The sequence below is a fragment of the Aedes albopictus genome, chromosome 1 (genome assembly GCF_035046485.1).
Source record: "Aedes albopictus strain Foshan chromosome 1, AalbF5, whole genome shotgun sequence".
Lineage (NCBI taxonomy): Eukaryota > Metazoa > Arthropoda > Insecta > Diptera > Culicidae > Aedes > Aedes albopictus.
This window is the reverse complement of record NC_085136.1, coordinates 211,039,472-211,053,260: the sequence shown is the minus strand read 5'-3', so window position 1 is coordinate 211,053,260 and position 13,789 is coordinate 211,039,472. Positions and strand designations below refer to the sequence as shown.

Here is a 13,789-nt window from a genome sequence, read left to right as displayed (position 1 = left end):
TCCGAAAATTTCCCCACGTCCTCACTATACGACCCTGGGACTCGAGGACCAAAAGAGGCCTTTCGAGCCCACCCCGCCGGCTGCCGTGGTTAGACCAGCAGCCTGGGGTTTTGACCGGTGCCCCCTCTGGGTTCCGGTGAGTTTCCTCGAGGGCTAAGAGAGCCGTACCAGAAACGGTAACAAGATAGGTTCGTGGAGAGAGTTGGTTAGAGAGTTGAAGAGAGAGTTTTTACCTGTCGATATAGACTACGTCTACGAGCGGCAAGCTGGAAACCGGAAGCAAGGTGCCAGGGAGAAGTTCCAGGACTTTTACTTGGACATGGTCCGGATCTTCCGTAGCATGTCTACCCCATGGGATGAAAAACGGAAATTCGATGTTCTCTTCCGTAACACCCGGGATGACTGTCGTATAGCGATGCTTGCGGCGAACGTTGACTCGATTCCTAAAATGAGAGATTTTGGGAAACGTTTCGACTCAATTAATTGGCACATGTACCAGAAAAGAGAGAATAGGTTTGCACGGAAAGAAACGATACAGATAGATGAGGTTAGACAGCAGTCGTCGTATAGAGAGGGTCGAGATAGATTTCAAAATGTAGAACACCGAAAATCGAACATGAATCAACCTTTCAGATCAGACACCCACCAGTCACAGAAACGTGAATGGAAACAGCAGCAACCGAACGAACATAAACACCAGAATGGGAAACCATTTCAGAAACCTAAGCCACAGAATGCACCACAAGGAAGTTCCGTTCCTGGCACTAGTGGAACTAATGCCCTCGAGAGGATAGTTAGAGCCTTCATTCCATTGAAGAAAAATGTTTGCTTCAACTGTCACGAAGGAGGCCATAGCTTCAGTGAGTGCAACCAGGAACGCAAGGTCTTCTGTGAGCGATGTGGATTCCCAGGTTTCTACACGAAAGATTGTCCGTATTGCCAATCAAAAAACGGTCAAAAGGCTGTCTAGAGAGGCAAGTCAGTTTGCCATACAACTCCACAAGACCTCACACTCAGCCAGCAGTTGCAGAGACCCTCGAGCAGCTTGGCTACTCGCGAGTGAGTGGAGATCCACACGAAGAGGTAGAAGTAGCCACTATGATAGTCACTCTCAGCGATGATCCCAGACCATTCGTGAGAGTAGAAATGCTGGGCATTTCACTCTTAGGCCTGCTAGATAGTGGAGCAGCTAGGACAGTGTTAGGGACAGGTAGTAGAAAGCTGATGAGTGAGTTAAATTTGAAACTGAGACCCACCACATTGAGCCTAAAAACAGCCGGAGGAGAGCAGTTAGAAGTGTTAGGTACCACCGATATTCCCATTACATTCAACGGAGAGACCAAAATCATACCTGTGGTAGTAGCTCCGAGTCTTAACCGTCGTTGCATTTTGGGATACGATTTTTGGCAATCGTTTGGGATTCGTCCAACAATCTCTCAGTCCGTTGATTCGATCGATGAGGCTGAAATAGAAATGAGAGACTGTGTTAATGAGCTGGATGAAAACCAAAAACGGCAGCTGGAGGAGGTGAAGCGACTCTTCTTGGTAGCCTCTCCAGGTCACCTTGGGAAAACCAGTCTCATCGAGCACAAAATCGAGATGAAGGACGAATTCTTAAATGCGGATCCAGTTCGTAAGAATCCGTACCCTTGGAGTCCCGAAATCCAAAAGAAGATTCACCGAGCGCTGGATGGGATGATTAGGGACGGCGTTGTAGAACCATCGGAATCAGACTGGGCTTTACCAGTGGTTCCCGTGAAGAAACGTGACAGTGAGGAGGTGCGACTTTGTCTCGACACAAGAAAGCTCAACGAGCGGACGAAGCGCGATGCATATCCTCTCCCCCATCAGAACAGGATTCTGAGTCAGCTCGGACCGTTCAAATTTTTAACGACAATCGATCTGTCACAAGCCTTTTTGCAGGTGCCCTTGAATCGGCAGTCCAGGAGGTTCACTGCTTTTTCGGTGCCAGGAAAGGGACTTTTTCAATTCACGAGGCTACCTTTTGGCCTAGTGAACAGCCCGGCGACACTGAGCAAGCTGATGGACAGAGTTTTGGGCTACGGTGAACTCGAACCAGCTATTTTTGTCTACTTAGATGATATAGTGGTTGCGAGTCACACATTTGAGGAGCACATACGGAAGTTGAGGGATTTAGCGAGACGGTTGAAGGAGGCGAATTTGTTCATAAATATAGAAAAATCCAAATTCTGCTGCTATGAACTGCCCTACCTCGGATACATCCTTTCTGAGAAAGGACTGCGGCCTAACCCGGATCGGGTCCAAGCGATCCTGGGATTTGAGGCCCCAAAATCCGTGAGGTCACTGAGAAGATTCCTCGGTATGGTAAACTACTACCGACGGTTTATCAATAATTTCAGCGAACTCACCGCACCTCTAACGGATTTGTTGAAAAACAAACCGAAAAAGGTGCGGTGGAACGAGGCAGCAGAAGGGGCGTTTAGAGCAATCAAGGAGAGGCTCATAACAGCTCCGGTGATGGCAAATCCCGATTTCACCTTACCGTTCTCGGTGCAAACTGACGCGAGTGATACTGCTTTGGCTGGTGTGCTCACCCAGGTACAAAACGGGGTCGAGAGAGTCATCGCGTATCACTCCGAGAAATTGAAAGGTGCTGAGGTCAACTATCATGCAGCAGAGAAGGAAGGCTTAGCTGCCCTTCGCTGCATTGAGAAGTTCCGATGCTACATAGAAGGCACTCACTTCACACTAGTGACTGACTCGTCGGCTCTTTCCTTCATCATGCGAGCCAAATGGAGATCCTCATCACGCTTGAGCCGCTGGAGTATCACGCTTCAACACTACGACATGGACATCAGACACCGAAAAGGGAAGGAGAATGTGGTCCCGGACGCGCTGTCGCGGTCTATCGAAGCGTTGGACGTGGTAGAAGCGGATAAATGGTATCGCGACCTCTTTGACGCTGTTGAAGGAAACCCAGAAAAATATATGGACTTTCGCATCCAAGATGGGAAACTCTACAAGTTCGTGGCAGCTCAATCTGATGTCCTAGACTACAGGTTCGAGTGGAAAGAGTGCGTTCCCGAATCCGAACGTCCCAGGATCGTACGCGAGGAACACGACGGCATGATGCACATCGGCTTTGAAAAGTGCATAGAGAAGATAAAACGCAGATTTTACTGGCCCAGAATGAGCGCTGATGTGAAGAAACACATTGCTAAATGCGAAGTCTGCAAAATGAGTAAGCATTCCACTACATCAACCGCTCCTGAGATGGGAAACCAACGAATCGCGACCCGTCCCTTCCAAATTGTGTGCATGGATTACATACAATCTCTGCCCCGAAGCAAGCAGGGCAATGCTCACTTGTTAGTTGTCTTAGACATGTTTTCTAAGTACTGCCTGCTTGCTCCGGTAAAGAAAATTGCATCGGGTAATCTTTGCACAATATTGGAGGAACGATGGTTTCGGCGATTGGCAGTCCCACAGTACGTCATCACGGATAACGCCACAACGTTTATGTCCAAAGAGTTTCAGGAGCTACTGAAGAAATATGACATCCAGCACTGGGCAAATGCGAGACACCGTAGTCAGGCAAATCCAACGGAAAGATTAAATAGGACCATTAACTCGATGATCCGCACTTACGTCCGACAAGATCAAAGGCTCTGGGACACTAAGATCTCAGAAATTGAATTCGTGTTGAACAACACCGTTCATGGATCGACGAAACTTACCCCTCACAGAGTGATCTTCGGAAGTGAGATGGCAACCCGAGGATCAGACCATCGGTTGGAGGATGAGAGTGAGATCTCGGAAGAAGACCGAGCGGAGAGGATGAAGGTCGTCAGCAAGAAGAACCTGGAGTTGGTGACACAGAACCTAAAAAAAAGCATACGATAATACGAAACGGCAATATGATCTACGTCACAAACGGTACTCACCATCTTTCACTGTCGGACAACGTGTATTTAAACGAAGTATCGCTCTATCAGCCGCAGGGAAGGACTTCAATGCAAAGCTGGGTCCACAGTACACCCCGTGTGTCATCGTAGCGAAGAAAGGCTGCAGTTCGTACGAGGTCGCGGACCTGAACGGCCGGTCGCTCGGAGTCTTCTCTGCAGCGGACCTGAAGGCCTAGACGAAACCTAAATGATAAATCCATGGTACAACCGATTAGTATCAACTCTGGTTCTTGAGTGATAGAAGGTCAGTAGTGAGGAAGAGATCCAATCCGTCAAAAGTGTTTTTGGATGGATTTTCTGAATCACACTGCGTAATTCTGAATCGAGGATGGAATCAGAAGTTGAAAAGGGAGTGTCTAATGCACTTAACACCCCGTAATGAATGCATTCAACCAAAGAAATCGAATTGTTTTAATTTGTATGTAAATTATAATTGTTTTTTAATTTGTCATTTTCTGTTGTGTAAAGTTCAACATTTTCAAAACTAATTAAACTCAATTATGCACCTATGCAATGGGTTGACTTGAATGCAATCTTGTTAACAAGTTTCTAAGTCTGCATTTCATTCAGCAAATGGAAGCTGTGCATAATTTGAGTATGCGAGCGTGCAAAATTGCTGTGAATGGCCACTATCGGGTGATATTCAATTACACATCACTAGGTTTCGACATTTTTGGATCACACTTTCTCAAATGTCCGTAATCAATTTTTCACCATCGTAGTTCAGGTATTTCACAATACACTATTACACCATACTTACCCTATTGTATAGAATCATGCAATCCTCATAAGGTGAATTTTCATCAAAATCCATCGAATAAAGGGATCTTATGGAAGAAATACCAATCAAATGATCACTGGGCCCAAATATTAGACACAATGTCACGAAATCGATAAATATTCTTCCTAAGCGCGCACTTTATCCTAGTTTTTAGATGAAAATCACTTTCGCAGGTCAGCCACGTTTCACAATAGCCACGAAATAATAGATAGACATTTGACAGTTTGGTTGTTCACAGTAGACCGCACGTACACACTGATAAGCCGATAACGTTATCAAAAAAGCCACAGTTGATTTGACTGATATTGGCTAACTCCGACAATGCATTGTATTTTAAAAGGGTGAAGACGATGTTTTCACCGTACTCATGAGTAAATTTGTACAATTTTGTAAATATTTATTATTCCGGAATTCATTTAGTTGTTGTATATAGAAATGCTTGTTAAATTGTTGCATGTCAAAAAGTTTGATTTTGCATGTTTTAATATATAATAAGTTTTAATTTGTTCAATGTAGTTCGACTTGTATATATTTTATTTTGTTTTGTTTCAATGTTGGTTAATGTTGAAAATAGTTTAATGGGTTTGCTGGAGACCGGAATCGAAAGATGTTGATGGTCAGTAGAAAGTAATTACTTTGAAACAGAGTGGAGTTGGAATTCCAACAATGACACCTTATGACCCCAAACCATATTTTTACTAAAATTCATAAAAGGCTATTTTTTCCCTAAGCTTGCAGCCGTGATTCGTTATTTCTGAATGTGTTTGAGATGCTTATGATTTGGTTTGTGTTAAAAAAAGAGTGTGTTAGTAAGTTAAGTTCTGTTGGTGAAAATTCTGGTTCAGAGGTACGCGTCACAAAGTTGAAGTTTGAGTGTATGAAAATTAAAAAAAATCAGCTTCTCTGATTTTTTTTAACCCGAGCGGGGGGAGAGTGTAACCAGTGGTGTGTCTGTCTGTCCGAGATTTGTGAGATTTTCGTGGTGTAGTGTTTCGTTTTAAATGTTGATAAAAAAAATACCAAGAAGATGTTTGAATGTCCGCTGAGCATCACCAAATACCACCCACCGCCCACCGGACAGCTAGCAGCCACACCACATAGTTCCGCTACTCGCCACCAGACATCGCAGGCTCAAGGATAAGGCGGCCATGAGGGGTGGCGTATAAGGAGCCATGATGGGGCGAATTTCGTGTAAGCGGGAAACCCTCGGTCGGGGAGTCTGGATGGTAAAGCGCCATTGCTCTAAATCATTGGCAAGCCAAAGCTCAAAGAGTACAGACGAGTTTCGAGAAGTTATTCCAAAATTAACGAAAGTTTGAAGAAGTTAAGTCGGAAGGAGTAATATAATAAGTTTTGAGTGAGAGATAGTGGAAGGAGCAGAATATAGGAAAAATCCAGGTAAGAACTCCCCAGACCAGTACCCCAATCGTCCCCATCACTAATGCGCCACCCATTCGTTTCCAAACCGCCCGCAGGACCCCTTGGTTTCTTGGTGTAGTCCTTGGAGTCCGTGTAGAGAGACCCGAAAGTCATTGCGTGGACCTACCGGCTCCCAGTCAAGCGCAGTGCTCGACCCGAAACTGCGAACGTAGGACGGAACCCTAACGGGAGAGTACCGCCCACCACAGTGCCGTTACCAACTGTGAGTGCCGCCATTTTGCCCGGAGCTTCGCGGCATCGTCAAGCCAGCGACCGCGAACGCTCGGCAGTTAGGCCACGAACGGAAGCAAACGAGGAAGAGGAAGGAAGCCGTCGTAGTGTCGAGGGACGAAAGGAACGAGCCAGCGACGAGGAAGGAAAGTGGTGAAAGTGGTTGCGGAAAGGAAGAAGGGGCCCCGCCGACCGTAAAAGGGAAGAAGAAGAAGATAGGAAGTTAAGGTAGGAGATAGGCTGTAAGGAAGTGGGGGAAGGACGAATAAAGGTACCTGTGTGCAAAAGTTTGAATAAAGTGGGAAAAGTGTGTTGCAATCCGGAGTTCAAGTGTTTTCTTGGTCGCGGTGAGTCAAGCGCGTATGCCGACCCTGAAGCAGTTGTAGAAGGGGGTCTCATTGATGCCGGATAGGGGGAGGCCCCATTAGTTACAAGATTTGCTAGCAAAATTAGGGTCAATTGGTGTGTCTCCTATTGTCCAGAGCGCACCACAAGTTTTTGCAACAGAGCCCATAATACAAGGGCATGTTTACCCTACCGTTCCGCTTCCTTTAACCATGGGAGAGAACGAATCTTGCATTGCTCATAGAGCAAATACAGATCCACATGTTACTAACATGCAGTCAATCGCGCCTTCCCCGTCAATAGTACCCAACGTAACCGAGCAAGCCCCTTCCCCCTCGCAGTTAGCCGCGCGTCAGGTAATGCCTCGCGACTTACCGATGTTCTCCGGTGATCCCGCGGAGTGGCCTATCTTCATAAGTGCGTTCGAAAATACTACCGTCGCGTGTGGCTATTCTAAAGTGGAAAACCTTGCGAGACTTCAACGGTGCTTGAAAGGTGCAGCATACGAATCTGTTCGAAGCCGTCTCTTGTTACCAGAATCAGTACCACAAGTGTTAAGTACTCTGCGTCTTTTGTACGGCCGACCGGAACTGCTTATTAATGTTCTTTTAAACAAACTGCGGTCAACCCCAGCGCCGAGATCTGACAAACTAGAGACGCTCATCGAGTTTGGTCTGGCTGTGCAGAGTTTGTGTGACCATCTTGTAGCAGCAGGACAGCAGCCTCATCTGACGAATCCCTACTTGTTGATGGAGTTGGTGGACAAGCTACCTGCGCACGTGAAAATGGATTGGGCGAGTTACATGCAGAGATATCCCGAGGTGAACCTGAAGACCTTCAGCAACTTCATGGAGGGCATCATGGTCGCGGCGAGCAAAGTTACGCTGTACACGAGTAGTTGCACCGAAAAAACAAAACCCAAACCCAGGACATCTATCAACACCCATTTCAACGAACAGGAATGGCCAAAGGACGATGAAAGGATTTGCTGCATCTGTAAAAATCGTGGACATCGCGTTCGGGAATGTGATGCTTTCAAAGCGCTATCCATCAATGATCGCTGGAAAACAGTGCAATTTCATGAACTATGTAGAAGTTGTCTTTGTGCCCACGGCAAAAGAAGTTGCCGAAATGCTGCTCAGTGCGGTATCAATGGGTGTACCTTTCGTCATCATCCCCTGCTCCATTCAAACCGAAGCGAACCAGCTCCGCGTGAAGTAGAGACGCAGAACGTAGAAGCGGCGGGAAACCACACTCATCGCCTGCTGAATCAGTCACTACTGTTCCGAGTCATTCCAGTGACGCTTTATGGACCTCGAAAGGCAGTGACAACCTTTGCCTTCCTCGACGATGGATCACAGCTGACACTTATCGACGAAGAACTTACTCGAGAACTTGGCGTTGATGGTAGGAGTGTTCCGTTGTGCATCACTTGGACCGGGAATGTGTCCAGGATGGAAGAAAATTCGAAGCAGCTGCGGCTAGATATATCTGGCGTGGATAAGGGAAAACGTCTGAATCTCGACGACGTGCGCACCGTGAAAAAACTGGCCCTGCCAGGTCAGACGCTTCGTCTAGACGACCTCAGAGACAGATTTCCATATCTCAATGGCTTACCAATTTCAGGCTATGAGAACGCTTTGCCACGTCTACTCATTGGAGTCAACAATCTGCACTTAACCGTCCCGCTGAAAGTTAAGGAAGGAAGTTTCAATGAGCCGGTAGCTACTAAGACGCGGCTCGGGTGGTGCATCTATGGAGGAAATGGCTCCTCCACGTCAAATTCAGTCAACGTCCATGCTTGTGAGTGCAACTGTGATCGCAATCTTCATGATCTGATAAAGGATTATTTTATCTTGGAGGATGCCGGTGCAACATCGACGAGTGAACCAGTTTCGGCTGGAGATAAAAGAGCACAGGAACTTCTGCAGCAAACCACGGTCCGAGTCGGCGATAGGTTCGAAACCGGGTTATTGTGGAGAGAAGAGGAAATCGAGTTTCCCGAAAGCTACGGAGCTGCGGTGCGAAGATTGGAGTGTTTGGAGAGACGCATGAAGAAGAATCCGTCTTTAAAAGATAACCTGGAACGTCAAATCAACGAATATCAACAGAAGGGTTATGCTCACCGTGCCAGCGAAAAGGAGTTACGATCGGCAGACTTAAGAAGGGTCTGGTATCTTCCTCTCGGAGCCGTAGTCAATCCAAAGAAGCCGGAAAAGGTGCGTCTCATTTGGGACGCGGCTGCTACGGTGAATGGGGTATCCCTCAATTCCCTTCTGCTTAAAGGTCCGGATCAGCTGACTTCGTTGTTAGCGGTTTTGGTACGATTCCGGCAATATTCGGTAGCAGTCTCAGCGGATATTAAGGAGATGTTTCATCAGGTTAGAATCCGTGAAGCCGATCGTCAATCCCAGCGATTCTTGTGGCGAAACGAACCATCAAGCAGTCCAGATATTTTTATCATGGACGTTGCAACGTTTGGATCAACGTGCTCACCGGCCTCTGCACAATATGTGAAGAACAGGAATGCAACGGAATACGCGGAAGAATTTCCAAGAGCTGCAGAGGAAATCATTCACAACCATTACGTGGATGATTATTTGGCAAGCTTCGAGACGGAGGCGGATGCAGCAGAAACTGCGGAACAAGTAAAGTTTATTCACATCCAAGGTGGTTTCGAACTTACGAACTGGAACTCCAACAGTACTATAGTACTGCATCGAGTAGGAGCAGCAGAAGATAATGACCGGAAGCATCTGTTTCTGGACAAAGGCAATCAGTTTGAACGTGTTCTCGGAATGCTGTGGTTAGTTGGCGAGGATCAGCTTAGCTTCTGTACACAACTTAAAGAAGACGTACAGGAAATCATTGCGGGAAATATCGTACCCACGAAACGGCAGGTTCTACGTTGCCTAATGAGCTTCTTCGATCCTTTGGGCCTGTTGAGTTTCCTATTCGTCCACGGCAAAATTTTGCTGCAGGATGTATGGCGTGCCGGAATACAATGGGATCAAACAATCAGCAATGAACAGTGGGAGCGTTGGCAGAAATGGATCGCGGTTCTTCGACATGTATCTACCATACAGATTCCCCGATGTTATTTCATGAACGCCACGGCACAATACTACAAGGAAGTACAGCTACACATTTTTGTAGATGCGAGTGAAGGAGCATATGCTGCTGTCGCCTACTTCCGGATTATCGACCTGAATGGGGCACCAAGATGCGCATTAGTGGCGGCCAAAACCAAGGTGGCACCGCTTAAGCCGTTATCGATACCCCGTCTCGAGCTACAAGCGGCTGTTCTCGGGTCCCGCTTATTACACTTCGTTCTGGAAGCCCATACCATAACTGTAAAACAGCGATACTTATGGTCAGACTCCACAACAGTTCTGGCGTGGCTGAGAGCAGATCCTCGAAAGTATAAGCAGTACGTAGCATGCAGGATCGGTGAAGTTCTAATGGAGACAGATGCCAGCGAGTGGTGGTGGGTACCATCAAAGTTGAATCCGGCGGATTTGGCAACAAAATGGGGAAGCGGCCCCACCCTGGACGCTGATGAGATATGGTTTAACGGACCTCCTTTTCTGTTGAAACCCATCGAAGAGTGGCCAGCGCAGACTACACATCAGCAAACAGTAGAAGAAGAACTACGTGCATGTAATATGCATTTGCAAGCCACACCAATACCTTCAGTAATTGACTACGATCGATTTTCAAATTGGGAAAGACTCCATAGAACTACAGCCTACGTACATAGATACATTGCCAACTTGAAACGAACGTGTTACGGCAAGGCGAGGTTAAGCGGGCACTTGACTCAAGAGGAGCTACAGCAGGCTGAAGCAACGCTGATACGATTGGCACAGTGGCAATACTATCCCGAAGAAATGTCGGTCCTTACACAGGATCGTGACCGTCCACCATCCGAGCGAAAAGGTTTAGAGATCAACAGTTCACTGTATCGTTCTACGCCGTACATTGACGAGTTTGGCGTTTTGCGGGTTGACGGAAGAATAGGAGCGGCTAAGCATGCGGAGGTGGGAATGAAGTTCCCATCCATTCTACCAAGAAGTCATCGCGTCACGAGTCTCATACTTCATGCATTCCATCGAAAGTTCAAGCATGCCAACTTCGAGACGGTTGTGAACGAAATTCGGCAGCTGTATCATGTACCTCGACTCAGAGTGACTGTCAAGAAGATCAGCAGTGAATGTTTGATTTGCAAGTTGCGCAAAGCGGTTCCTCAGATCCCACGGATGGCCCCTCTTCCACCGGCTCGTCTAGCAACGTTTGCTAGGCCGTTCACCTACGTAGGATTGGATTTCTTCGGACCACTGGTGGTAAAAGTCGGGCGAGGTAATGCAAAACGATGGATTGCTCTCTTCACTTGTTTGACCATTCGAGCTGTACATTGTGAAGTAGTTTGTAGTCTATCGACGGAAGCTTGCGTAAAGTCTATTCGCCGTTTCGTGTGTCGCCGAGGTGCACCGGCAGAAATTTACTCAGACAACGGCACCAACTTCCACGGTGCCGAACGTATATTGATGAAGCAAATTCAGCAGGGAGTTGCTGCAACCATAACAAGCACGACCACCAAATGGTTCTTCATCCCACCAGCGTCACCCCACATGGGTGGGGCGTGGGAACGTATGGTGCGTTCAGTTAAGCAGGCAATGCTGGGCGCCTACAATTCCGACAGGAAACTGGATGATGAATCTCTTTTGACGTTTGTCTCTGAAGCGGAAAGCATGGTCAACAGCCGACCACTCACTTATCTCCCTCTGGACGCAGAGGAAACCGAAGCATTGACTCCGAATCATTTTTTGTTAGGAAGCTCAAGTGGTGTACGACAGCCGGTTGTTGAACCAACTGACAACTCAGCCGCCCTCCAAAATACTTGGCATTTGATCAATCATCAACTAGACGGCTTCTGGAAACGATGGATCCGCGAAATGTTACCGACCCTAACAAAAAGGACCAAGTGGTTTGGTGAAGTGAAGATGGTTAGCACTGGAGATTTGGTGATGATCATAGACGACAGTAAAAGGAACAACTGGATCAGGGGACGCATAGTGGAGGTAATCAAAGGATGTGACGGACGAGTCCGTCAGGCGGTAGTAAGAACTGCAGGGGGCTTGCTGCGCAGATCTGTCTCTAAGCTAGCTATCTTGGACGTCCTGGCTAATGGTAAAATTGGAACCGGTGGCCAATGTTACGGGGGGGAGGATGTTGCCTCTGGGCACACTGCTCCGAATCAAACGAACGGAGTGTCGTCGACGCTTAACGATGGCCTTGACAGGTCAAAAGCAGATGAGGTCGATGACGAGGCAAAAGCATTGAAACCGGCATGCAGAGAAGACTAGGAGCTATAGTTAAACGTGAAATTGCCTCAAAAGATCAAAATTATTAAATCCTAATGATTGAATTTGATATTCTATCTAGCCTAAAGTGAATTCGTTATCCTACATTAATCAAACAGTGAGCTCGAGAATTTGTTATACTAGTTGGTAATGAAATACTAATTGAAATCGCATTTCTATAAAATAGGTTAGAATCTGCAAGTTAGAGTTCTACATATTGAAGTCGTGAACTACTATTACTTTATTCAATTAGGTAAAGTGCTAGGTAAAAATAATCATGCAAATAGTTCTAGATTAGCTAACGATACTTTGATTGCAGTTAAAGCTAATCCAATTAGTTGTGTCGGGCAAGGAGGCTGCAAAAACTCCGCCAGTACACCGAAAGTGTAAGTCGCAGTGTAATTGTAGGCAAACGCTATATTCTAATAAATTAATCTTATTGCAGTTTAAAGCTGCGCTAAACCCAAGTACTGCGTGACGCTGCTAACAGCCCGGTGACAGCATACCCTTGCCCTCTTACAACAACCCTTTTATCTGAACTTTTGGTTACTCAGCATGCTCGATTCTGGAAATAACTTCCAAGAAGCTTGTATAGGCATCCGACCCAGACGCCAGCCTGGCTCTATTGAACGCGTTCCTTACATCCAGAGTCAATACTCTTACCTCTCACGCTGGAGCGCTATCTCGGTGTTTTTTTTTTGTAACGGACTGGATAGCGCCTACGGTCGATCTCCCATTCCGAAAGCCGAACTCGTTGCTCGAGAGAATATCTACACCCTTGGTGAGCCTCAACATTCTATTGAGGACTAGATTGAAAGTGATCTTTTCGAGAACCTTCCCCGCCGTGACGAACAAGTATATTGGTCTATGTGTCGACGTGTCTCCGGGTGGTGTCTCCGCCTTTGGCCATAGAATCGGGCTCTGCTCTGACGCTTCCAAACTTCTGAGAAAGCTCCTTCGTCCAACCATTTCTGCATAGCAGGCCTGAACATCTTGAGAGCCTCTGCAATAGCTATTTTTAAGGCCAGTTTCGGAGCTCCATGTAGACCTGGGGCCTTACCTAAGCTGAGGTACTTTGCTGTCCCCGCAAGTTCCACATCATTGACCCCAGGCCCGTGCACATAAGTGGTGCCAAGGGTGGGGTTTTTCACAATTTCGGCAAAAGGCGGAGAGCGCCTAGTGTATGATGCGTCGGTAAGGGAGGGGGGATTTGCTGAACAGTCTGATGAGTTGTAGACATTCAAATGTACATATCCACTAAAATCTAATACATCTTGAATTCTCACAATTTGGAAACTATTTATCACTGGATGGTGTTTGTTATCCTTTCGAACTATTATTCTGAACGTAACATGCGCCTATTTATATAACTATTTAAGATTTAGAGCAATGGTTTTCATATGGACGATGATCAGAATTTTGAACGTACAAAGTGGACGCAATCAGATTCGGTGTAGAAGAAACGGGCGTAAAATAGGTATTGTATATACCGTCCCTTCATACTTTTTCAACTTGGTGTTTTGTTCAGATCAATGGGAGATGATGTAGCACAACAATGTGTGCCTTAGATCCGTGTTTGATGTAAAACCAAGTGTAACACGTTAAAATGAATTGATCGTGTCCAGCTAGGCCATAAAGAAATATGACAGTTAAAATCACGCCAGAAGTCCCTAAAAGGAAAACTTAACATGAATGCTGATAGC

General features: G+C 46.5%; 2 protein-coding genes across 3 annotated transcripts; both read left to right on the top strand.

Annotated features, from left to right (window-relative positions):
• The first annotated feature begins 6,995 nt into the window (after nt 1–6,995).
• On the top strand, nt 6,996–9,831 carry LOC134290901 (uncharacterized). The gene is made up of 4 exons (XM_062858126.1): nt 6,996–7,140; nt 7,357–8,283; nt 8,350–9,754; nt 9,810–9,831. Exons 1-4 carry the CDS (start codon nt 6,996–6,998, stop codon nt 9,829–9,831), a joined length of 2,499 nt encoding a protein of 832 aa, XP_062714110.1.
• Nucleotides 9,832–10,047: 216 nt separating this feature from the next.
• On the top strand, nt 10,048–12,611 carry LOC115256657 (uncharacterized). Of its 2 annotated transcripts, none has more exons than XM_062848183.1 (2): nt 10,048–12,472; nt 12,532–12,611. In XM_062848183.1, exon 1 carries the CDS (start codon nt 10,185–10,187, stop codon nt 12,087–12,089), a length of 1,905 nt encoding a protein of 634 aa, XP_062704167.1. In that variant the 5' UTR covers nt 10,048–10,184; the 3' UTR covers nt 12,090–12,472; nt 12,532–12,611. The 2 variants fall into 2 exon arrangements, with proteins under 2 accessions (XP_062704167.1, XP_062704161.1); XM_062848177.1 differs by having other exon boundaries at nt 10,048–12,204; nt 12,274–12,605.
• The last annotated feature ends 1,178 nt before the right edge of the window (nt 12,612–13,789 follow it).